At 43.6% G+C, this 26921-nt stretch overlaps 1 protein-coding gene across 1 annotated transcript in view; it reads left to right on the forward strand.

Moving 5' to 3' along the window:
* Positions 1–26921, forward strand: part of LOC138303648 (uncharacterized) — a 670623-nt gene that overhangs the window by 594920 nt on the left and 48782 nt on the right. Inside the window, exon 18 of the mRNA XM_069242952.1 lies at positions 1566–1689. Coding sequence (XP_069099053.1) covers positions 1566–1689 — 124 coding nt within the window. The remainder of the gene's footprint in view (positions 1–1565; positions 1690–26921) is intronic.

A 26921-nucleotide genomic window follows, 5' to 3' on the forward strand; every position in this document is an offset into this window, starting at 1 on the left:
AGGAAGGCGGAGACGCCAGTGGACTGGATACCTCTACAGATACTGGCTTGCTTTCCCAGCATACTGTGGCCACTATGCAATGGTTGTGAAGAGGGCAGCGGAGATCCTCAACGTCAGTAGCGATCAAGGCTGACATCTTGACAGAAGTTCTTCAGACCGGAGCTTCCTCTTCTGAACCCCTGCTTACCTTTAACAGAGCACTTACAGATGCCCTGCTGGGAACCTGGTCCATGCCCAACAGACGGGGTCCTGTGAACAGGACAATTGCTTGCCACCATCGCCCCGCTCCGCCCTGCCCCATGGGACCCATCTTTCCTCACTCAATACCACACTGCAGAAAGCTTGGTGGTCGAGACTTCCACTTCCCATGGCATGTTCTGTGCTGTTCCAACACCTTGCCTACTTTTTACGCACCCCCACATCTCTCTAAGGAAGAGGAGAGACTCTGCCGCCTAGACCGAAGAAGAGTGTCTGCATTCTATCTTGATTGTACAAAAGAGTTCCTGGTGGATAATCAACTCTTTGTCTGCTATGTGGGTGTGACGAAAGATCAGGCATTGCACAAGCGGACCATCTCCAGATGGGTCGTACTCCGCATTAAGTTCTGCTACACACTGACCAAAAAGCAACCCCCTGAGGACTCATTTGACTCTAGTTTCAGCTGCAACAACTATGTTAGAATGCGTAGTTGCAGTTCTTGAGATCTGTCAGGCAGCAATGTGAGCATCCTTGAACACATTCACCAAACTCTACTGCCTGGACTGTCAAGTCCCTGGGGTCGGGTACTTTGCCTGTTCGGTCCTGCAGGACTTTCTGTTATGATAATTGTTCGCACACCCACCTCCCGGGGATGGTATTTCGATATCTATTCACAAGTAAGGAATCTGCAACTAGAAGTCTCTGTCAGATGAAGAAGCTACTTCTGGTAACACCTTATCTAGTAGAAACATATTCTAGTTGCAGGTCTCTTACTGACCAGCCACCCAACCTCCCCGCTCTGCAAACTGATTTCTATCAACAGGGACTCCCCGTAAGGGCTTAAGTTTTGAGGCACCAGTAGTCAGTGTTCTTCTTGGCTCTGCGCTTCTGGTGTGGAAAGTTGTGAAAAGAAACTGATGCCAGTGTGCCAGGTGGTGCCTATGTAGAACCCACGACCTCATATCCGCGTGGATGACAACGGTTCTGGAGCCAATCAACACCACCTAATGACGTGCAGGGGTACTGCTCAGAAAATTCTCCCAATCCATTCTGACGCATAGGGAAAATTCTAATTCAAAGGTAAGGTATCTGCAGCTAGAATATGTCTCTACCAGATAAGGCATTACCGAAGGTAAGTAACTTGTTCTTTCCTAATTGGCATTCAAACCATCGAGAACTAGAGCCGTACAATATTATTGTTGTTTAAGTGTGAAGGGTAATAATCTCAAGGGACGGTCAGAATAAAGAGAAAAAAAATCTCTTTTTTAAGAGAAATGGTCTTGTTAAAGAAACATTGTCCAATAAAGGATTGGATCTCAAGCACGACCAAATATTTAAAGTCTGTTTTACTGTCTTATACCTTGCAGGTGTTATAGCACGACACCCTCTTTATTATCCGTATATCAAGAGAGCCCTCACTGTTCAGGCCATCGAAGAATATTTCCAACATCTCATACAGAAAGAACATTCAGAGGAAGTTGTGGTGACCAGGTATGTGCATTTGTAACAATAAATGACATTAACCTTTGATTTGCTTGCTTGTGAATGTATGCAGTATACCTTGAGAAGTATACATTTATGCCCTAAACTTAATTTATATTTGGCCTAGAGGATTATGGTTGTGGTGAAGCTGTGAGAAGATATGTGTGAATGGCAAGTGTATACAAGTTAGGATGACAGGAAGTGTTAGCTTGGGCTTGGAGAGTCAGACTATACCAAAGCACTGTCAGGAACTTGTTTGAAATGTGACATGAATTCGTAGATCTTACCTCTTTCAATCACATGTTGTTAGCTCAGAGAGCATGGGCATATATTAAGCACGTAAAAGTAGCCTTACTGCAAAAACTTTGTGGCTGTTAAAGCCACCAGATAAACTCCAGGGGAATCACAAGTGGTAGAAAAAAGGCAGTATCCACTGCAAATTTGGTATGTGTTTCGGAGATTACATTTCACAACATTTCAGTTTATGGTTTGTGATTTCTGAATTAGAAAACTTTAAAACCTATTATATTTTTCAAAATAATCCATGTGTTTTATTCCAAGGACTTCCCCTGTTATTTTGCAATCTTCAGCATTGTCATCATCCACGAATACCAAACATCGCTCACTATTCTCCTTTAGAAGGAGCCAAATAGCCTCCTCATATATAAATTGGAGAATTACTCCTGAAAGAACAAAATGTTCAGTAATTGGGAATTCTTTCTTCTCCAGAGCATTAAAGACCTTTACACAAATTGGGGTCTGGTGTGCCAGTAATAACACACCTCTCCAGTTCATTTCCAGAAATATCTGCAGCAGCATTTTGATATCTGCAGCAGCATTTTGACATCTGTAGCAGCTTTTTGGCACAGTAATGTCAGCAGAAACCATGTTTCCGCCAGTTAGCCCTCAAATAAAATGCAGACAAGTTGTAAATAGTGCAGAAATATCTGTTTGTAATGCTAACATTGGACCTGTCATTTTAGTCAATATTTACCAGCATGTTTATCACTGTGGCCTACATCAGTTAAAATAGCTCAGATTATCATAATTTGATCCAATCTCTTGTTTGTAGAGTGACCAAAACATGCAATACTACAATCATTATTGTTCTAAGTGAAATGTTCAGACAAGTCAGATATTACAAATATGTCAGAGGCAGTAATCTCTGAACACCAAATTGTATGCATTACACAGTTTTCTGGCTGTGTTGACACAAAGATGCATACGACCAATAGAAGCTAGTGAGCAATCTCAGTATATAATGAGATATGCAATATCAGCCCTTATCAGAACACTAATATGAAACAGCATAAAGCTTGAACTTGATTAAGATAACCAGTTGTATGATGAATCAATCCAGCATTACCTAGTATTCTGTAAAGCATAATGTAAAACTTGAGACCTGTCTGGCAGTACACGGTTTTCTAAACATTTATATAAGATTCAAAGGTAATGAGGTATGTCTTTGGTCACAAGGTTCACCTGCATATTACCCAGTGCCTCACTCAGCATAAGGTCTGACTTCAGTTTTAAGCTCTTAGATGTATGCCACCTACAGATTGACATCCTCTGCATTTTAGCCATCTATTCCCCATGGTTCAGGAGTGTGAGTGATCATCAGTGTCTCAGTATACTGGCTTTGCCCATGGCCTATGCCATGGGCTGCCAGCTTCATTGATGGTGTGTAATGTTTGGGAAGCCCGAATAGACATGCAGTATGGAAGAACTAACTGATGGCTGAAGGGGAGCTGTATTAGTGTCCTTCAGTGTTCTCCCTACCTCTGACCAGTATGAATGCATTTTGGGCAGGACTATAGGACATGTGCGGGGCCACAACCTGCCTGTGCACCTCTCCAGCAAGCAAAGAGACCTTAAATACCTGCAGTGCACAGTGTGTCTTGAGTACAATACCAATTGATGGAGGATCTTGAAGTAGTTAAACTTCTTTTGGGCTTGCTGAATCTTGTGCCATGAGTGTCCAGAATATTAGCTAATTCCTGTACAGTAATGTCTTGTCAGAGTGTGGTCTGTACCTTCAGCTGCAGTTCCTTTTCTAAGAGTTTGGAAAAGAAGAAAAAGATTATCACCCTATGTACATTGACACCATTCCACTCTAATATCCAAATCTACGCAAGTAATTTAGATCAAGAGAACCATGAGGCTCGACAGAAGCATGACCAGCTCTGTGTCATAGTCGAGTGTGGATCTATCCACCACTAATACTTTTGGGTTCCAGAGTAGCATGCTACTCGCCGAAAAGTGATTCAACGCCTCGCCAGCGGTAGTAAGCGCTACATATATACACATACAATTAAAATCTATGTTTGGAAGTTCATTTATTCTTGAGTCTTGTAGAAATAATGTACCCTCACCTGAAACGTTTCTGCACCTATTCATACTTTTTCATTTAGATGAAGAATACTATTTAGACATTATGAAAATTGCTGGATAAAGCTTCATTGTTCATCCTAATTTCTCTTTTTCAGGACCAGGGCCTATAACATAAGTTTTTTAGTTTTTTTTAGTTACAGTCACATTTGTTTACTAATAGAGAAAGTATTACTTTGGTTAGAAAAAGAACAGATGACAAGAAGACATCAGGGCCTTACGTATTGAGGAAACACCTCTGTCTTAGAAGTGCTTGTGTTTTTCACTCATGAATTACCTTGCCATGTGTTGAGGTATTGCATAAAGTAATCCTTCTCTGCTGGACCCGGCGAGTAAATGAAAGATTGGCCCATTTATGTATCTGTTCTGAGCCATTTTAGCATAGTGCGCCAGAGGAGCACTGAACTGAAAGGTCTCAGGGGGTCATTCTGACTTTGGCGGGCGGCGGAGGCCGCCCGCCAAAGTCCCGCCGGCAGAATGCTGCTGCGCGGTCAAAAGACCGCCGCGGTAATTCTGAGTTTCCCGCTGGGCTGGCGGGCGACCGCCAGAAGGCCGCCCGCCAGCCCAGCGGGAAACCCCCTTCCATGAGGATGCCGGCTCCGAATGGAGCCGGCGGAGTGGATGGGGTGCGATGGGTGCAGTTGCACCCGTCGCGATTTTCAGTGTCTGCGTGGCAGACACTGAAAATCTTGGTGGGGCCCTGTTAGGGGGCCCTTGCAGTGCCCATGCCTTTAGCATGGGCACTGCAGGGGCCCCCAGGGGCCCCACGACACCCGTTACCGCCAGCCAGGTTCTGGCGGTCAAAACCGCCAGAACAAGGCTGGCGGTAAGGGGGTCGGAATCCCCATGGCGGCGCTGCTTGCAGCGCCGCCATGGAGGATTCCCTTGGGCAGCGGGAAACCGACGGTACACCGCCGGTTTCCCGTATCTGACCGCGGCTGTACCGCCGCGGTCAGAATGCCATGGGAGCACCGCCAGCCTGTTGGCGGTGCTCCCGCGGTCGTTGGCCCTGGCGGTCCATGACCGCCAGGGTCAGAATGACCCCCTCAGGCTGATTAAAGAACAGAGCTGTCTAATGTGTAGGGACCGAGAGAGGAGCCCATTTGAAAGCAGGAAACTCCAAGTTTGCAAAGAGGTGGATGATTTCTATAAGGAGGGACGAGATCAACAAAGGCGTTTTTGGGTCCTGATGGACCTCAAAGTTGGAGGTGTTAGTGGTATGAAAACTGAATCAGAAAATACATTAAAAATGTCTCATTGTTAAATAACTGGAATATCTTCCGAGATGAGGTGGGATGGAGGCGGGGTAGGGCAGAAGTTGTCGCACCATGGATACCTTATTACTATAGAAGGCTGATAGAGCCAAAAAGGAGGGAAAATCTCACCTGCAGAGTACATCTAGATAGGATGTTTGGTAAGAGGAACAGTCACCTGGAGGGTTCAGTTTGGTGGTGGTGAGGCAGTAGTAATCAAGAAAGAGATCAGAGAGGGTGAACAGTGGAGTGTGAAAGGAGAGTCTTATTCGCTGGGGGAGAATGTAGGAAAGATGGTGAATAAGGGAGGATTGACAGCTTCACTTACAGGTTAAAGATCCTTCGAAGTAAGAGGGAAAATACTGTAGGTGTAGGAGTCCATGGAAGGAAGCAATAGCTAGAGTTTAGCAATGGACTAGATTTTCAATTTTCTTTTCTTTCAAGGAATGAACTTCAAGGTATTTTTTTGTATTTTCTACTCAAGTCTTGGAATTTCCTGAATTCATGGTCCTTTCTGCCAAGCAGTGAGGCGTTTTAACGTGTAGGGCTTTGTATGTGAAGCAAACTGTTATTTAGTAACTGTCCATTTCTTTTTTTATATATTTATCTTTTATATTATTTTGCAAGACAAAACTATAAAAACAATAGCAGATAACATGTGACTCATGGGCACAAGCTCCTATAGTTACATTTTTATGTGGGCATCCAGGAAACAAAAAGAAATTGCGGGGGGACCACTCTTCCCAACTAACAGCCTAGATGACCAGTCAGCCACTGTCCCAATGTTTTCTGACATTTTGTCACACGCCTCTCCCCTCTGAGCCTTCTTTCTCAGCAGCAGCACAACAATCCATACCTCTATAACCTTCATCAACTGGTGGTGGCTGTCTTTATGCCAATAATGGGCATTGTCTATTTTGGCCACTGTAAATTCCACTCCAGTCAGAGTTCTCTGAGCTTGCTCCCTACCCAGCCCTCCATGATTCCCAGATCACCACATTGGGTTCTAGTTATAGTGTTCCTGACAGCCTCATGTGTCTCTGTATCTCTGAATGGGGGTGGGGAGACTCTCAGACTACAGAGTAGAAGGTGCCCATGGCCTCTCATTACCTAATGCACAGGGTGTTGCTTATTTGGCCCGTTTTCCAGAGCCTGTCCGGGCTGTAGAAGGTCCAATAGAAATAATTACATTGAATTAGTCTATGGAAAGAACTAGTGCCAGTTACAGTGCTCTAACTGCCATCTTCACTTCCTGACATTTCCTGTCTTCCATTTCCCCTGCATCAGCCTCCCATGCTACCCGTGTTTTCAGTAGAGGGCTGGAGGTATTTAGGAGCAATGCTCTGTACAACCTGGATATCCCAATTGTCTTTTTCTTAACTGAACCAGTGGAGTTAGATTGGGGCTACCATCGTGTTAAAAGTAGGTACAATATACAATGCTCAGAGCAAGTAAAATAGTGAGTGGGTGTTTGTTTTGAGTGGGGTTCAAGTCCTTTTTAGTATTAGGCGAGTTTTGGGCCTTAGTGTATTGGGAAGGTCTGTCCTCAGAGCTCAGTGTTTTTTTGATAACTGTATGAACCCATTCAAGAGAAACCCAGTCAACCTCTAAAATCTTTCCAAGTGTTGATCAGAGGGCTCCTAGTCCAAGGCAAATGTGGCCCATTTTCTTTATTCTGCACCAGAGCACAGACTAGGGCTCAGCAATGTGCAGCATTATGGAAATCCTAACAAACGGGGGCAAAAAAAAGTGCCTTTTTCGTGCTGCCCATTCAGCTCTTCTGTGATCTTCAATCTGCTGTCAATGAAGAGCAGTGCTTTTTAGTGTGCAGATACAGTGAGTGTTGGCTGTGTATTGGTACAGCTGTTGTTTCCAGGGCATAACATATATTTAAAGTTAACTTTTGTTCCACCATCTGCTCATGGATGTTGTCTTCTTTGATTCATTTTTCTTCTTCCCTATTCTTGTGTTTGTCCCTTGTCACACCCAGGAGTGTTTGGTCTCTGGATGGTCTGATTATATATTGCATCCTTCTACTACAGACTTCAGTGGGCTTTTTTCCATTGCAGCAGCCTTAAAAAAGGCTGCCAGTGCTATCACTTATACCCCCTCAACCCATAGTTCTGCCAGAGGTATCACCCCTCCCACAACCTGTAGTTCCACCCATAAGTAAGACATTGTGATGGCTATAACGTCTTCATTTCCAGATCAGCAGCTCATGGCACCAGGTCTAATGCTGCTGGCACACTCAGCATGTTATATATATATGAACAGTTGGTTGCTCTTGCAAAAAGTACATTCTTCCAGGCGGAAGATTAGGAAATCTCTCTGATTTCATCATTCAGACTCTGTTTGACCTAGTGCCTTGCCTTACATCTTTAAATACTATGCAACCCGTATGCCACACATTTTCATTACTTTTAAAATAATATCAATAACTTTTTGGGAAAATGTTTAAAATATTTTAGCATTCATTAAGTGAGATGCAAGCATCTTAGCTTACTTACTATCTTGTTTAATAGGGAAAAGAGCATGATCAGGATGGCCGCATCTTCAGTTGATGATCTGCCCAATATTATAAAAGCCTCTCATCAATTTATTTTTTTTAACCTTCAAAAAGGTCTTCAAGCATGCTCCACAAACTTGTATTTACTGGACTATCGTCTCGGCAGTCAATCATTTTCTTAAATGATGAGCATCTTAGATAGGTGATATTGGTCATTCAAATGAACATTCGGTTTCATTGGTTTACTAGAACAAAAGAATATTTTCATTTTGATATTCACCATAAATGTGTTGCATTAATGTTTTAAATGTTTCATTGTAGTAAACATTAACATTTCCTTAGATTGATATTACCATAATATATATTGATAAAAATGAATTACTACAATGTTTACATTTTATTTTATCAATTTCTTGATATGTTTAAAATCTGAGATCACATTCATTTTTAAAAGCCTTTCTTACCAGGATCATAGATGATAATTACTGCATGAAATGGTTGCCATACTTATTGTAGGAGGTCTGTCTTTTCTGCTTGATCACTAGTATATTTTACCTTTTTCTTGACCTCGTGTTTTTGCTGCCATTAGAATTCTGCTCACTTTATCCCTGCTTACTAGTGGTAAAGTGCCTGTGCTCCACCTTTAATCATGGTTGAATTGGCATATTCCTAATTGGCATACTTAACTTACCTAAAAATCCCTATTGTATGGTACAAAGTGTACTCACTGCCTGGAAGTTAAATGTCACTAGTGGACTGCTGCTCCTATAGTGCCATCCATTACAGTGACAGTGTGAAACGTGGCTTCAGACCAACCGACAAAGCCTGACTGTATCATTATGAAAACTGCTATTCGACCTGCCAAAATAAACCCTTTTGACAGGTCAAATCCTCCCCTTTAAATATTAATAAGTCACTTCTATGTATGCCTCATTGTCCACAAGGCAGGGTACATGGTATGTTAAAATAGGACATGTAGAAGTTTATTGTTAACGTCCTGACAGTGACTAGCCCCCAAAAGCTTTTTTTTACTGTGGCAAGGCTACCTGTTTTATGTAGAAAAAAAGAGTTTAGATTAAAATCCAAGTCTTGCATCTCTGAGATGGGACTAGCTATTAAACAACTATTTGTAATAGTTATTAAGACTACAATTCAACTGCGAGGGCAGATTTTAATACATATTAAAGCAATGTAACTTTTAGAAAATTACCTTTTTCTTTGCCTGAAGTTCCTGGAGGCCAAATTTGCATTTTCTCTCCCACTACTGCAAGCCAGTAATTAGCATTTGGATATGTATGAGAAAAGTGTGAAGTGCCTCCTAGGAGTGAACAATAGGCTGACATGAATGGACAGAGCTGACTTCTCTGAACCTGACAGAATTGAGTCAAATCCTATTTGAATCTCAGATCCTGCTTGACTGGTGTGCTTGGTTTACATATAACCAGAGCCACTGGAATTATGCGGCAGGAAAGGGCCAGATTAAGTTGCTGGGTTGAGTAAATTATGCAGAAAAAAGGCAAATCGTGCTGCGTAATGTGACACATTTTGTAATAGTATTACTTCATTATTTCATAATTTGTAAACTTGGTAATGCTGTCTGGGCATTGGTTGCACCATATTAGTACCAGTTTAACACCCAAATATATCAATAAGCAATAGGAAGGTGACAAGTAGAATTTAGCAAAGGGTCTTCCACCATGCTGCAACACGTGTGGCTGCATTTTTAGTAACCTTCAAGCTAGAAGCAAATATTGTTTTTGTTAAAATCTGTAGATAAATCAACAGGTGATAGAATATGTGGCAAATGTAGCGAATTTATAATTATGCGAAAATCGCCGCTGCCACGCAATCCCATAATTCCAGTGGCTCTGTATATAACTAAAGGCAGACCTTTAGTTAAAGTTACACACAACAGGCTACAGGAGTTCTTTTCTTGTAGCTACCCAGCTGACCATGGGGGACTGGACCCTGCTCTTTGGCTTCAGTCTGACACCTTGTGAGTCTTTAAGTGCTTCCCCTGCGTTCCTGGGGGGGCTTTAGACGTGTACTCCTTTGGTAGATTAGCACTTAAATGACTACAGTCACAAGGTAAAATCTTTGACCACGCCGAACCTGGTTGATGCATCTGATACATGCTCCATTATGGTCAGCGTCGAAATGCGCCTAGGTTCCGATCTACTACGACTATTGACTATTAGTGGCACTTTATGCTTTTTGGCCATATTCCTACCTACAACTTTATAAATTCATACCTCCAGTTCCCCCTATTGTATTTCGTCATTTTAGTGTCATTTTGTTTATTACATTGTATTCTATTTTTTAGTTCATTTTGGGATTCTTACTGTTTGACATTTCAACGTCATTACTCTTTTGGTACTGCATAAACATATTTCTCCAAGTTACGCCTAACTGTGTGTGCCATAGCTACCAGAGGGTTGAGCTCACATTAATTTAGTGACTTTTCGTCCATAAGATACTCTTGGAGCAGAAGTAACCGGGATAGTCCCTCACCTCAAGCTCCCATGTGTTTTCCATCTCCTATGTTTGTAATATTGAAATTGCTGCCAATACTCTGATTCAGAGGGTGATAATACAGGTAGGAAAGAGACTTGGGGTTGCCTTTTCCTATCTTCTTCTTAGACCCAACTACTGTAACTCATAACATCTTGCTCTAATGTGACCTGCCTTCTGAATTCATGGGATGTCCTACCCGGCAGTGGAAAGGTAACGGAGCATTTTGCAATAAAAGCAAGAAATGAGAAGGTTAATAGGTCAGTTATTAATATGCTAATACATGCAAAGACAAGTATGCAAAAAAGTCAATTTTTGCCACATATTATACAACATGTCTCTTTCTGAGCTTCCTGTGTCCCTGCCTTCTTTTATTCCCTAAGTTTTCTTGACTGTATATCAGTATAACACGAGTGCTACAAGCTTACGGAGTGAAAAGCTGCATCATCACTTTGGGGAATCAAAAACAGGACACATACAATGGAGATACAGAAAAAGAAAAATTGTGCAGAAACATCAAAAATGTTCTGTATGTGTGGCTTAGCACATTAAGGCCAGAACTGGTAGCTTTGCCAATGCTTGTTTAGTTTTGCAGTAGGCACTTCATGCGGGTTCATGTGCTTTTCGTCCATCACACTTGTTCTTATTCCCTATTTCTCACTCATTCTCTCTTCCATCCAAAAATCCATGTCCTTATTTTTTAAATTGTATTTTTACAAGGCCCTGAAAGCTGCACAGTGTTGCAGTGCTGCTCACTTCCTTTTTTGGCAGATGCACACTTGCTTTTCACTTTTTTAAAACATTTGAGTTTACTGTTCTAAGACAGGTGTCTGCCATCTTGGAACAGTACTTAAAAATGGCTGGTATGTGTCCCAAAGCATGCAAACACACCTGTCAAAAGGCATATGCATGCATGGAGCATGGCGCACACATGCGTATTGGCTTCCATCTTTTAATGGAATTCTTTTATAGGAAGCATTGCGAGATTTCTAGGCATGCATGCGCACCCATCCTGATGCACATGGTCGCATGCAATTTCCCAAATATTGCTAAAGCAAATTGCTTGGCCTTTTGGCTCTGAGACCTCTTGCCCTCGCTATTGCTTATCTATTTACCCTTCTGTTTACGATCCGCGAACCTGCTTTCTGCTCCACAGTGCTACACAGGAGAACAAGCATTGGCAAAGCCAATAAGCCTCGCCTCTGAGAGATTTATTGGTTTTGCTAATGTTTTAGCTATGCTGAAAATGGCTGAAAGTAATGTAAAAAAGCTGAATAACACAGCCAGCATTGTATGTGTTATACTGCTTTGTTTTTTATATTCAGTTATGCTGAACTGAAGCTAACACTACTGAGTAATATGGATAAAAAAACATTGACAAAGCCAGAAGATCTTGCATAGGTGATACCTATTGGCTTTGCCAATGCTTGATACAGAATGCCATATGGTAAGTTATAAGTATAAATTGATTACAATGACTGAAGCGCTAATGTTATAGAATGGAGAATGCCCTTGCCAAGGTGTTACTTTGTCCAGATTCAGAAGCATTTTAGGACCATACAAAAATAGTGAAAATGTGCCATATAAATGCCCTAAATGTAATATAAGCTGCAGGTAGACAGAAAAGTACAATAGGTTGCAGTTTTTATTACAGTGATGCTTTAGGGTATTTGTTACTTTAGGTGCAATGTTTACAAAAGAATCAAAAATTCACTTCTGGCTGCTTGTTTAATAGTAAAATATAGAAATAATCAGTGTTCAGTGGGTTTCCTAGAGCTTTTGGCCCCAGTACCACTGCACTTGCTGCACCATTCAAATCTTGGCCTCCCTAGTGCCTCCAAGTTAATTGCGCTTGTGACTGCCTGTTTAGTGGTAACATATAGCTATAATCAGTGCTCTGTGCGTTTACAGGAGCTTTTGGCCCCTTTGCCACTGCACCTGCACCATCCAATTCAAGGTCCTAGTGTCTGCAAAGTAACTGCACTTGTGACTGCTTGTTCAGAGGCAACATGTAGCAATAATCGGTGCTCGGTGAGTTTCTTGGAGCTTTTGGCCCTGTGCAACTGCACCTGCTGCACCAGTCAGATCATGGCCGGTGGTTTTCCTGGTGCTTTTGGTCCCTGTGCCTCTGCACCTGCTGCATCATCCAGATCGTGACCTTAATGCATGCAAAGTAACTGCACTTAGGACTGCTTGTTCAGTGGCAAGATGCAGAAGTAATAGGTGTTAGGTGGGTTTCCTAGAACTTTTGACACCTGTGTACCTCCTACACCACTCAGATCATGGCCCTAGTGCCTGCAAGGTAACTGCACTGGGACTGCTTGTTCAGTGACATGATGTAGCAATAATCGGTGCTTGGTGGGTTTCCTAGAGCCTTTGGCCATATGCCACTGCACCTGCCGCATCATCCAGATCATGGCCCTAGTGCCTGCAAGGTAACTGCGCTTGGGACTGCTTGTTCACTGGCAGGATGTTGCAAGAATTGATGCTTAGTTGGTTTCCTAGAGCTTTTGGCCCCTGTGCCACTGCACCTGCTGCACCATCCAGATCATGGTCCTAGCGCCTGCAAAGTAACTGCGCTTGGGACTGATTGTTCAATGGCAAGATATAGCAAGAATTGGTGCTCAGTGGGTTTCCTTGAGCTTTTGGCCCCTGTCCACTACACCTGCTGCACCATCCAGATCATGGCCGCAGTGCCTGCAAAGTACCTGCACTTGTTCAGTGGCAAGATATAGCAAGAACTGGTGCTCTTTGGGTTTCCTAGGGCTTTTGGACCCTGTGTCGCTGCACCATCCAGATCATGGCCCTAGTGCCTGCAAGGTACTGAGCTTGGGACTGCTTGTTCAGTGGCAAGATATAGCAAGAATGGGTGCTCAGTAGGTTTCCTAGACTGTTTGGCCGCATCTGCTGCGCCACCAAAATCAAAATCATGTACTTCAGACTGCTTATTCAGCGGTAACATATAGCAATGATTGGTGCTCTAGGTTTCCCCTAGAGCTCTTGGCCACTGCACCTTCCAAATCGTGGCCCTAGTGCCTGCAAGGTAACTGTGCTTGGGACTGCTTGCTTACTGGCAACATATAGCAATAATCAGTGCTCAGTGGGTTTCCTAGAGCTTTTGGCCCCTGTGCCTCTGCACCTCCTGCACCATTCAAACCATGGCGCTAGTGCCTACAAGGTATCTGTGCTTGTGGCTGCTCACCTTGAGGTAACATTTAGCAAAAATCAATGCTCATGGGCTTCCTAGAGGTTTTGGCCCCTGTGCCATTGCATCTGCTGTACCATCCAAATCATGGCCCTAGCACCTGCAAGGTAACTTTGCTTGTGACTGCTTGCCTCATGGTAACATAGCAATAATTGGTGCTGCATGTGTTTCCTAGAACCTTTGGCCTATGTGTCACTACACCTGCTGCACAATCCAAAACATGGCTCTAGTAGCTGCAAGGTAACACGAAGAAATCATTTATATCCAGTAATGTATGTGTTCCGAAAAAAGGCACGGTTGTAGACGGAATACATAATTATTTTGTAGGTAAACATACACAAAAGCTTTCATAAAAAGTGACTTTAAACTTATCCGACTCTCCCATATGAGTTGTAACTTACGTCATAAAGGATATGCTTTACACATCAAAGTGAAAACCAAGCATTGTTAAATTGTGTTACAATGTGGCGGGATCTTTTCTGTGAAAAGATCTTGTCCTGTGCTTGACAGTGAATGGGCCATAAGAGGTGTAACTTGCCCGAGATCACCATATGTTAGGCTGATTCTGAGAGTGAAATGCAGTTTTGTACTTTGTTCCTAAAAAGGCAGTTTCGCAAATTAAATGGACTTAAATAAGTAGACTTTGCAAAAAGCTTGCAAATGTTTGGTGCAGATGAAGAACAAGATACCTTTTGAATTGGCTATGTTTAAAATAAAACAAAAAAGGACATAAGCAGGCTCCAGGGAGAAAGGTTGCATTCTTCTTTCCTATAAAGACTGTCACATTCAAGTCAGCAGAAAGCAAAACAAAATAACCAGGCTCCCAGGAAAACAAAGCTTGGTATGACTTCAATCTTTGAATGCCCAGCAAACGTGACAGATAAGAACAAGATTTAAAGGGATGTTATCAGAAAAGGAGTTAATGAAAGTAATCAGTGATCGCAACCATTTCTCCGGGTGGGACGAACTGAACCTGAAATAAGAAGAAAACGTGAGTTACAAACCACAAAGCCAATGGCAAGCGTCAGGCATCCCCAGGTCAACTTTCCGACACTCCCCAAGATGTATTTAGCATACCTAGGCAGCTGTGTTGTCTGGTAGGCTGCGACCTAAAAAAGGATCGAGCCATTGGTGTGAGCTCAAGAAAATCCTGCCATCATAGTTACACAGTTAAACGGAACAGCTTTTTTCCACACCAGCTTGCATTAAAAGGTGGAACTATTTAGGGTCCAATTATGAATGGGGATTACAAGCGCTCATGTTGGTTCCCACAACTGGATATACACGGGACATGATTTTACCTCCCGGAAAAGCTGGACTGTAAAATTGGGCAGGAGCTGCTGGCACAGAAAGAACACGGCTTTCCTTCCCTCAGCCTGACATCTCTCCTCTCACCCACCCAGCCCTGTGCCCCTCGTCTAGATCTCCTGCTTTCAATTAACACCTGCCTAGAATGGACGGCAAATGGGAGCAAAAGATTTCCTCAAAATAAGGAATTTGCATGCGGAAAATTACTTGGTAATTTGAGGTCCACACAGTTATTCCCCATTGTGGGTCAATAATTCACAATTGCATGGTGCCTGGGGCGAATTACCGTCTTCAGTCCGTGATTCCAGACCCAGTAGCTCTAGGATCAATGTACCTCGTAATTGTACCCTTATTGCGTCAGAAACTTCTCACTTAAAAATTCATGAAGCAGATTTACAAAGCTATTTGTGAGCGTACTTTAGATGTACAGATTCCTTTACAAGCACATTATAACTTTCGCAATTAACAAAAATTGTCTTTGGCCTGTAAAAGGATCTACTCACATTGAGGTTTCCTGTGATAAAATCTTCTCCTTTGGGAGGACACTCGGTATTCCAAGATGGGAATGCATGAAATTTTTTACACCCCACAAACGTAAACCTTTTTTAATAGTCTCGAACTCCTCTGCAAGCCTTTCAAGCCCTGGAAATGCTAAAAGGTGCATTTACTCCTGACACGAGCAGAAGTAGATGCATTTGTAGTGCAGGAAAGGGTAGTTGTATTGGAAAGGGGAAGATTGGGTTTCGATTGGAGAAAAACAAAGACACAAATTTAGCAAGTGCGTTTAAGCTTGCTCATATTATATCTTGTGCAGTTGTGCGCCTCTTAATAGAGTGCTGAAAACTTGTCCAGGAGTATGCCCAGAAAGCTGATACTAGCTGACGTTTTCCTTGCATTTTGGTAAGTACTTTTTTTCTTTGCATTTGCAAAACAAAAGTGAATGCTTACTATTTATAGTACGCATGCAATAAGGAATATGCTCAGAAATTATCGAAAATAGTTTTACACAAGTACCAACATGTAGAGATAGGAGTTTCATCAATTACTCTTCAAAATATTTCACTCAAGATTTAGCATAATCCTCAAGGGGTGGAGTTTGTAATTATGTTAAGTGGGAAGAAAGCGGAGCTTGGGTAGGGTGAGAAGAAATACAGGTGTGTCTCGGATTTAAAGTGTAACAAAGCAGTCTTCTGACGACAGTCATTAAATTATTGGATTTGCATTTTTTAGCAGACGATGTCGTTAATTGGTCTACCTGGACTAACTCCCAAAGACTGTGCAATGAGCATGCCTGGGGCTCCACTGCAGTTACAGCATTATTGACTGTTTTTTAACCAAAATGGGATCTTTGCCGTGGTACACACAGCATACGAAATGTGTGTTTTTGTGTAGACCAATATTTGGTAATTCCTTGTCCCCTTGACCTTGTTGCTTTCTGGTGGAAGGACCTCGTGGTTTTGGATTTCCCCACTGGTGTAGGCTTTTAAGGAAAACCCGCTCTTGGTCCTGGTCCAAAAACCTGCGCCAGTCTGATCAGTGTCTCCTGTATTTCATTTGCGCTTTGCATGTCAGTGCCTGCCTGCCTGCGTGCATTGTGCTGACTATGGTCTTCTAATTATAGTGCGCATTATTTACGCAAGCAAAGCAATATTGTTAAAGTGAAAGGGATGACTGACTTGCTCCCTCATTCATGTGCGGACCTTAGTTGTAGCGATTTTTGTATAGCCAAGAGTACTAACTCTTACGTTTTGACAAGGTTTCCCTTTAGCACATTTGATGTAAAGTTGTTGCATATTTTTCAAAGCATAGCTAATTATAAATTCATCAAGTTTACTCATCAAGAGCGACACCTTGTTTTGCCATTTCTTTCCTTGCTGAAGCCCTGTAAATTCTGCCCAATGTACATCTCTCATTGCTGCTGTATCGTAGATGCACAAATGGTCATAAAGCAACAAATATAAAATACACCTCCGAGTTTAGAACAAACTGCTATTCTCTTTAAACAAACTGCCATGCCTAGCGATTTTGTTGGTCTTTGTTTAAACAGATGTGTTAGAAGCTGTAACAAATCAACTATATGGCTTATGGCCTATTTATTTTTATCTCGCCATCATCCCTCTGATACTTTATGCCCCTTGGCTCCTCTTTTTAAGATGGGATCCCCTCTTACTGGGTCAGAATTGCAGGTCAGTTGTTTCGTGCATGGAGCCGAGACGTGCAGATAAAAGCATTCAGGGCAATATGCTCTACGACCACTTCATCTTTCCTCTTTAATGTTGCACACGAATCCACTTGCAACCTTTAAACCCAGTTTCCTACTTGCTTCATCACTGGAAATGGGAGGAAAGACATGATAGAAATATAACCTTTTAGTAAATGATGGTATTGCTGTTTTTCACTGGTGTCGTTTAATTCCTGGGCTCATTCTCATGCCACTCTCTCTTCTAGAGTTCTATAGATTTCAGTCGCACCACCCATCTTCTTTCCAGATCTGTTAACATTCACTGGTTTTTAGGCTTTGCACCAAGATAAATAGGTGTGCGAAGCAGGCATCTGTTGTTCTCTGCTCTGGATCACCAGTGTCCACAAATACCACCTCAAATTACAGATTTATTTCTCTACACATTATTTCTGCAGTTTTAGTGAATTCCAGCATTTAAAAAAATGAGGCGCACTGATTGTCTTGTGGTGCCCCGTTAATCAAAGTGTGCCTAATAGGCAGTTTGGGTCGCTTATTTTCGTTTGGCTGTAAGTATTTGTGTGGAGAATCGTGAGGTTCATCTGTGTGGGAGGCTCTGTGCTTTCCTGAATAACTGTTAAGTGTGGCCGGCTTGATTAAGTAATAATACAATACATTATTACAGTTACTCAAATGTACAACACACGAACAGCGGTACAACACAGCATCTCTGTTTGTAGGACAATACATTATCATGAAGCTTTGGGAACAGAGAGTCGCCAATTTGGAGGGTCGTGCGTAGCAGGGGCCTACTGAGTTAGCGCAGCGTGCTGTAATCACTCTGAGACGTACAGGGAGTGCAGAATTATTAGGCAAGTTGTATTTTGGAGGATTAATTTTATTATTGAACAACAACCATGTTCTCAATGAACCCAAAAAACTCATTAATATCAAAGCTGAATATTTTTGGAAGTAGTTTTTAGTTTGTTTTTAGTTTTAGCTATGTTAGGGGGATATCTGTGTGTGCAGGTGACTATTACTGTGCATAATTATTAGGCAACTTAACAAAAAAAAATATATACCCATTGCAATTATTTATTATTACCAGTGAAACCAATATAACATCTCAACATTCACAAATATACATTTCTGACATTCAAAAACAAAACAAAAACAAATCAGTGACCAATATAGCCACCTTTCTTTGCAAGGACACTCAAAAGCCTGCCATCCATGGATTCTGTCAGTGTTTTGATCTGTTCACCATCAACATTGCGTGCAGCAGCAACCACAGCCTCCCAGACACTGTTCAGAGAGGTGTACTGTTTTCCCTCCTTGTAAATCTCACATTTGATGATGGACCACAGGTTCTCAATGGGGTTCAGATCAGGTGAACAAGGAGGCCATGTCATTAGATTTCCTTCTTTTATACCCTTTCTTGCCAGCCACGCTGTGGAGTACTTGGACGCGTGTGATGGAGCATTGTCCTGCATGAAAATCATGTTTTTCTTGAAGGATGCAGACTTCTTCCTGTACCACTGCTTGAAGAAGGTGTCTTCCAGGAACTGGCAGTAGGACTGGGAGTTGAGCTTGACTCCATCCTCAACCCGAAAAGGCCCCACAAGCTCATCTTTGATGATACCAGCCCAAACCAGTACTCCACCTCCACCTTGCTGGCGTCTGAGTCGGACTGGAGCTCTCTGCCCTTTACCAATCCAGCCACGGGCCCATCCATCTGGCCCATCAAGACTCACTCTCATTTCATCAGTCCATAAAACCTTAGAAAAATCAGTCTTGAGATATTTCTTGGCCCAGTCTTGACGTTTCAGCTTGTGTGTCTTGTTCAGTGGTGGTCGTCTTTCAGCCTTTCTTACCTTGGCCATGTCTCTGAGTATTGCACACCTTGTGCTTTTGGGCACTCCAGTGATGTTGCAGCTCTGAAATATGGCCAAACTGGTGGCAAGTGGCATCGTGGCAGCTGCACGCTTGACTTTTCTCAGTTCATGGGCAGTTATTTTGCGCCTTGGTTTTTCCACACGCTTCTTGCGACCCTGTTGACTATTTTGAATGAAACGCTTGATTGTTCGATGATCACGCTTCAGAAGCTTTGCAATTTTAAGAGTGCTGCATCCCTCTGCATGATATCTCACTATTTTTGACTTTTCTGAGCCTGTCAAGTCCTTCTTTTGACCCATTTTGCCAAAGGAAAGGAAGTTGCCTAATAATTATGCACACCTGATATAGGGTGTTGATGTCATTAGACCACACCCCTTCTCATTACAGAGATGCACATCACCTAATATGCTTAATTGGTAGTAGGCTTTCGAGCCTATACAGCTTGGAGTAAGACAACATGCATAAAGAGGATGATGTGGTCAAAATACTCATTTGCCTAATAATTCTGCACTCCCTGTATACTGGTTTAACGGTCACAAGGAAAACCTCCTCAGACCTTTTATTTACTTCTGTTACACATCACAAGTCATACCATCTTGCATCCAAACTCTAGGGAGATTCATACGTAACCCTTCCCCGAGTGTGCATCATGGGCGTTCCCATGATGAACACAACATTGAGCATGTACCAAGGCTCAGGTAACAAGCACAAAATGATAGCCACCACATTACTGCCTACTAGTATGAAATTGACATTCCGCATAAAATATTCCTTTGTGGAAATTAAAGAGAAGTTCCTTAAGGAAAATGCCCTTTCTTTATTAAAAGGTGCAGTTGTGAGCTTTATGCGTGCATACATGGTGTTATTAAATGGGAAATGGCAGCCGCAACGTACAGTGTGTGTAGAGCAACCGCTCCGCAATGCATCTGGGTCTACCATGACCTTCCTTAGTTAAAAAAAAATGGAGGAAACAAGGCTTGATGCAGCAGATGTGTTCGTGTCTGAGGGCTGCTGGCAGTTAATATCCCAGGAGGCAAGTGTGATCATTCAGAGATAACGAAGGGAGGGGGCCTAGTGGAAGCAGGTTTTTAATGGGCTATATGATTCAGGTTCTAAGCATCTGGAAAAAAACTGAACTTGAAGTGTGCCCCTGCCAAGCTCTTAGTTGTCATACATTTGGGAATCTATACAAGTGTTAAATATCAAGCATGCTTGAGTTAGCTTGTTTGTGAGCAATTAGATGGCTAAACTTCTTTTAATCAGATTGGGAAACACGTTTCAACAATGTAAACTGTGGATTAATTGAAAATCAGAATTATTTACAGCATGCGTTAGGCTCAGCATTTGCAGCCTGCTTGCAAGCGCAGTAAATTTTTCTCTTGCAGACAAAGTTTAACCTATTCTGGGATTAAGAAGAGAAGCCAATTTTAAATGACCTTGTTAACCTAAATTACTTTATATTAAGGAAAGCACGCCCATCCAGCACTGATGTGTATATGGAGGCAATTACTGTTAATGACACATCTTAAAAATATACCTTCTAACTGGATGAAAGCACTTGAGCATCAGCAAATTAATCAAAAAATGATTAGAGATTTCAAGGAAAATTCACTGGGATCAGGTTATAAAGCAATATTGTGTTCCGCTTGTCTGGCAAACAGAGTATTTGAGAAACTGGTTCAAACACAGGCAAACAAATGTACTTTGATGAAGATGGATGGTTGGCTGGATGCTCGGGTGAAAGGATTTATAGATGGATGGGTGGACAGAAGAGTTACAGGAGAGTGTATCCAGAAGGATGACTAGATATATACCGGAATGGATGAATGCTCCATGTGATGGACAAATGAATGGATGATTTTCTAGTGAATTGATACATAGGTGGATGTGTGAGTGAATGGGAGAGCCTCTAGAAGGATGAAAGATGGATGGATGGATGAACAGATGAATGATGGAAACACAGATTAATTCATGGGGGGATAATTCAATGAATGATCCATGGGCTGAATGCTCTTATGTCATCCAGACTCCCTCGCTGCATATAATTAATCCTCAATTTTTACGCCCCACCACTTTGAAATGTCACCAGCCACCAATCACATATTTGGGTGTAAGGTTTCTTATTGCCATTAAAAATATTTCAGCACTAAACCGAAATCTTTCTCCTCTTATGTGACTAGATAATCTCTATTAAGATCCAGATTTAACCAAGATTTCATTTATCGTTTTAGCATTACTTAATTAACCATTGTTGTTTTTTTCGTGCAATAACGCCCATGACCTTAACATGCAGCTAGGAAACAATTTCTTCTTTATAACCTTGTCACACTTTTTATTAGCTCCACCTTCTTCTGAGCAAACCATTATTTTAGATTCATTGTATTGACAAAGGCATTTTTATAGGTTAATCAGGTCTGTACTAATGCCTTTTAGTACCTCTCACAAACCTTCAATAGTTGTTCGAGTCTTTAAATAATTTGAACTGCAGTTCACACTTTACTGTGCTGCATTCTCGCGTCACGAAGATCCTGGAATTACCTATAATGAACGAGCTATACATCAATGAATAACAGAGCCTCTGAGTTATGCAAAGGTAAACCCTTGCTTGATTGGTAACGTTATCAAGCTGGCAATGTGACCAAATGGTTATATTTCAGTAATACACCAGTAGGTGAACAGGACCCTTACCTATGCCTTCTCGATTATTATCTGTATAAATATGCAAGAGTACATGTCTAGATTATGCTGGCCTCTGCAGAAGCAATGCAGTCTCAAGAAGTTCCTGGATTTGAATGCACAGGAAAACAACGTCCTGTGTAGGGAGGCAGTGATATGAATAGGATATTTCTCAGGGCGCTGCTCTTCCTTACCTTCCTTTTTAGCTGTTTGTTTCCAGCTACTACCAGTAGCGTACATGCCGATAGGTTACGCTTGTTTTCAGTACATTGACAGCATTCTGGCAGCAGTCCTGATGTATTGTCTGCATTGCCTGAAGGTGAATTTTATGTAACTTATTGAAGTTGAATCCTAACAAAACGGTATTATCTTTGACTCTCCCCTGTTGGTACATAAGGTTCTGCCCTTCAACCAGTAGGGGCAGTGAGAATTTTAGGACAGATTATGGCCCCCATTCCAACATTGACGGGCGGCGGAGGCCGCCCGCTAATGTTGCGCGGCAGAAATACCGCTCCGCAGTCCAGAGACCGCGGAGGGTATTCCAAGTTTTCCCCTGGGCTGGCGGGCGGCCGCCTGCCAGCCCAGGGTAAAAAACAACCTTCCCACGATGAAGCCGGCTCGTAATCGAGCCGGCGGAGTGGGAAGGTGCGACGGGTGCTACTGCACCCGTCGCGTATTTCACTGTCTGCTAGGCAGACAGTGAAATACAAGCGGGCCCTCTTACGGGGGCCCCTGCAGTGCCCATGCCATTGGCATGGGCACTGCAGGGGCCCCCAGGGGCCCCGCGACACCCCCTACCGCCATCCTGTTCCTGGCGATGGCGGTAGGGGGTGTCAGAATCCCCAAGGCGGCGCAGCAAGCTGCGCCGCCTTGGAGGATTCCAACGGGCAGCGGAAAACCGGCGGGAGACCGCCGGTTTTCCTGCACTGACCGCGGCCAAAGCGCCGCGGTCAGAATGCCCTGCGGGGCACCGCCGGGCTGTCGGCGGTGCTCCCGCCAACCGCGAGCCTGGCGGTCACAGACCGCCAGGCTCGTAATGAGGGCCTATGTGTTCACAGATAACTTTTCTTAATTGAATACACTTTCTAGCCCCATTTTATTACCTGAAATATTCTAAACACATTATGTAGGAAGTTGGCTCTGTAGATACTATTTCAAAGTAAGAAATAGTGTGCACAGAGTCCAAGGGTTCCCCTTAGAGGTAAGATAGTGGCAAAATTAGATAATTCTAATGCTGTATTTTGTGGTAGTGTGGTCGAGCAGTAGGCTTATCAGTGGGTAGTGTTAAGCATTTGTTGTACACACACAGGCAATAAATGAGGAACACACACTCAAAGACTTACTCCAGGCCAATAGGTTTTTATATTGAAAAATATATTTTCTTAGTTTATTTTAAGAACCACAGGTTCAAGATTTACAATTAATACTTTAAATGTAAGGTACTTCACTTAGATACTTTAGGAACTTTGAATAAAAGCAATATCATAAACAGTCTTTGTAAAAATGGCAATAAGCTATTTTCAAAGTGGACTCAGTGCAAAAATCAGCAGTTCCTGGGGGAGGTAAGTAAAGGTTAGATTAGGAGGTAAGTAAAACACTTACAAGTCTCAGTTCTGGGGCATAGGCAGCCCACCGTTGGGGGTTCAAGGCAACCCCAAAGTTACCACACCAGCAACTCAGGGCCGGTCAGGTGCAGAGGTCAAGGAGGTGCCCAAAACAATTAGACGCCTATGGAAAACAGGGGTGCTCCGGTTCCAGTCTGCCAGCAGGTAAGTACCTGCGTCCTCGGGGGCAGACTGGGGGGGTTTTGTAGAGCACTGGGGGGGACACAAGTAGGCACACAAAACACACCCTCAGCGGCACAGGGGCGGCCGGGTGCAGTGTGCAAAGCAGGTGTTGGGTTTCAGGTATGAAACAATGGAGGGACCCGGGGGTCACTCTAGCGGTGCAGGCAGGCACAGGGGGGGCTTCTCAGGACAGCCACCACCTGGGCTAGGCAGAGGGTCGCCTGGGAGTCACTCCTGCATTGAAGAACGGTTCCTTCAGGTCCTGGGGGCTGCGGGTGCAGTGTTGGTTCCAGGCGTCAGGTCCCTTGTTACAGGTAGTAGCAGTCAGGGGGAGCCTCTGGATTCTCTCTGCAGGCGTCGCTGTGGGGGGCATAGGGGGGTTGTCTCTGGTTACTCATGGGCTCGCAGTCGCCGGGGAGTCCTCCCTGAGGTGTTGGTTCTCTGAATCTCGAGCCGGGGGCGTTGGGTGCAGAGTGAGAAGTCTCACGCTTCCGGCGGGAAACGTGCAGTCCTGGAAAGTTGTTTCTTTGTCGCAAAGAAGTAGCTGGTTTTGAACAGGGCTGCTGTTTATGGGAGTTTATTGGTCCTTTAGTCAAGGGCAGTCCTCTGAGGCTTCAGAGGTCCTTGGTCCCTGTCGGATGCATCGCTGGTTGCAGGTTTTCGAAGTTGGAGACAGGCTGGTAGGGCTGGGGGCCAAAGCAGTTGTCATCTTCCTCCTTCTCTGCAGGCTTGTAGATCAGCAGTCCTTCTTCTTTCTTCAGGTTGCAGGAATCTAATTTCCTGGGATCTGGGGTGCCCCTAAATACTGAATTTAGGGGTGTTTTTAGGTCTGGGAGGGCAGTAGCCAATGGCTACTGTCCTTGAAGGCGGCTACATCCTCTTTGTGCCTCCTCCCTGTGGGGCGGGGGCACATCCCTAATCCTATTGGGGGAATCCTCCAAACTTAGATGGAGGATTTCTAAAGGCAGGGGTCCCCTCAGCTCAGGACACCTCAGGGGCTGTCCTGACTGGTGGGTGACTCCTCCTTGTTTTTCTCCTTATCTCCTCTAGCCTTGCCGCCAAAAGTGGGGGCAGTGGCCGGAGGGGCGGGCATCTCCACTAGCTGGGATGCCCTGGGGCGCTGTAACAAAAGGGGTGAGCCTTTGAGGCTCACCGCCAGGTGTTACAGTTCCTGCAGGGGGAGGTGAGAAGCACCTCCACCCAGTACAGGCTTTGTTCCTGGCCACAGAGTGACAAAGGCACTCTCCCCATGTGGCCAGCAACATGTCTGGTGTGTGGCAGGCTGGCAGAAACTGGTCAGCCTACACTAGAAGTCGGGTTGGTATTTAGGGGTCATCTCTAAGATGCCCTCTGGGTGTATGTTACAATAAATTGCACACTGGCATCAGTATGCATTTATTGTGCTGATAAGTTTGATACCAAACTTCCCATTTTTCAGTGTAGCCATTATGGAACTGTGGAGTTCGTGTTTGACAAACTCCCAGACCATATACTCTTATGGCTACCCTGTCCTTACAATGTCTAAGGTTTTGCTTAGACACTGTAGGGGCATAGTGCTCATGCACAAATGCCCTCACCTGTGGTATAGTACACCCTGCCTTAGGGCTGTAAGGCCTGCTAGAGGGGTGACTTACCTATGCCACAGGCAGTGTGAGGTTGGCATGGCACTCTGAGGGGAGTGCCATGTCGACTTAGTCATTTTTTTCCCCACCAGCACACCCAAGCTGTGAGGCAGTGTGCATGTGCTGAGTGAGGGGTCCCCAGGGTGGCATAAGACATGCTGCAGCCCTTAGAAACCTTCCCTGGCATCAGGGCCCTTGGTACCAGGGGTACCAGTTACAAGGGACTTACTTGAGTGGCAGGGTTTTGCCAATTGTGGAGACAAAGGTACAGTTTAGGGAAAGAACGCTGGTGCTGGGGCCTGGTTAGCAGGGTCCCAGCACACTTTCAAATCAAAACTTAGCATCAGCAAAGGCAAAAAGTTATGGGGTAACCATGCCAAGGAGGCATTTCTTACACATTGTGCCAATTTTACCATTCACCCATCAAATAATTGTGGCTAGCAGTTTTGCTAAAGCCTGTTGAAAGCAGCATCTGTCTAGGACCCTCTATACACACTATTCACCTTCGACAGTGAATTGGGCATGCTGCATCTGATGGGTGACGTATATTCTTCCACATACCTCTCTCCCTGGCTTCTTTACTGTGGTAATTTAAAAAAGAATCTAGGTCAAACCCTCTGCGGCATAATACGAGCTGTATAAGCACACCGTAGTCCTATGGGAGAACCATGGAACACCCAGAGGTGCTAAAAAAAAAAAAAAGGTTGGCTACAGGCTTTGTGAATCTCCGTTCAACTTTCGTGAAACAATATGCTAGTGTTGGATGCCCTTTCACATTTATGGTGACGAAAAACGTCACTTGTGATTTCATGAACTGAGCTACACATTTCGTACTGCAGAAATGGGTATCAGATGCGTTTTTAAGTTTTTGCTCTGTACCCTGTGCCAGTTAACATGACCTGTACATGATTGCTGGGCACAGTGCATGTATTCAAAAAATGCTTCTATAGAAAGCATTTAATATAATCACTTCTCTTTGAATTCGATAATAGTACGTATAAATGAACTCGTCATCCAGTACTGTGCCTATAAATGAATGTCAGGAACTCCAAATAGAATTTGTGGTTAAACAACACATTTGCTCAACACGTTAAGCAAAAAAAATCGATATATATTCCAATATTCAGTACACCAAAAGATAATGTATCGAAAGTTGTATCCTGGTTCTTCCTAAAATGTCTTTATAACAGGAAACGCAGACTCCCCAGGAGGCAACAGCAGGACTTATGTCGACGTTTTGGTCTCCAGACTTCAGAAGTAGGGCAACCCTGTGTAGGACAATACAGCATTTCTAATTATTTCAGTCGCCATAGATCAAAAGCAGTCACAACCATCCCGCCGTCATAGGGAGGAACAGCATATCAATCATTCAAAACTATGGACTCATCTAGCAGTCTGGGCAAACATCCGTCCCCCTGAGCGCTTCTAAGTCGTCTGACTAAAAGTCAGAATATATGAATTTCAATTAATTTGAATCACTAGCAGGCATTCCTTTCCATGGCTTATTTCACACAGCAGCCTTTGGAGAACAAAGAGGGAAAGAGCGGGAACAAAAAGCATTCTTTGTGCACATTGCCTCATGGACATGGCCATAGCTCTGGAGTTGGTTTGCTCTGCTAAGGGACGCAGTTATGAGGGAGGATGCTATATACGTAAGACGTGACCAGAGACCATGCCGTGCTGCCTTTGCTGACATGAGTGCGAGGTGCTGGGCTTGGCTGAATGTCATGTTCCAGTCTTTGGAACCCATATCCACAGGACATGGTCATAGGCCGTGAACTGTAGGCACCGGTACTGGACACAGAGCATTACTGAAGGCCACGCCCTAAGGCCATAATTCAGGGTCATATGTAAGAGCCGTTTCTTTGCATGTACTGCTGTCCTAGGCACAGCGTATAGCCAAGGGTCCT

Source organism: Pleurodeles waltl, chromosome 1_2 (assembly GCF_031143425.1).
Source record: "Pleurodeles waltl isolate 20211129_DDA chromosome 1_2, aPleWal1.hap1.20221129, whole genome shotgun sequence".
NCBI classification, from domain to species: Eukaryota; Metazoa; Chordata; class Amphibia; order Caudata; family Salamandridae; genus Pleurodeles; species Pleurodeles waltl.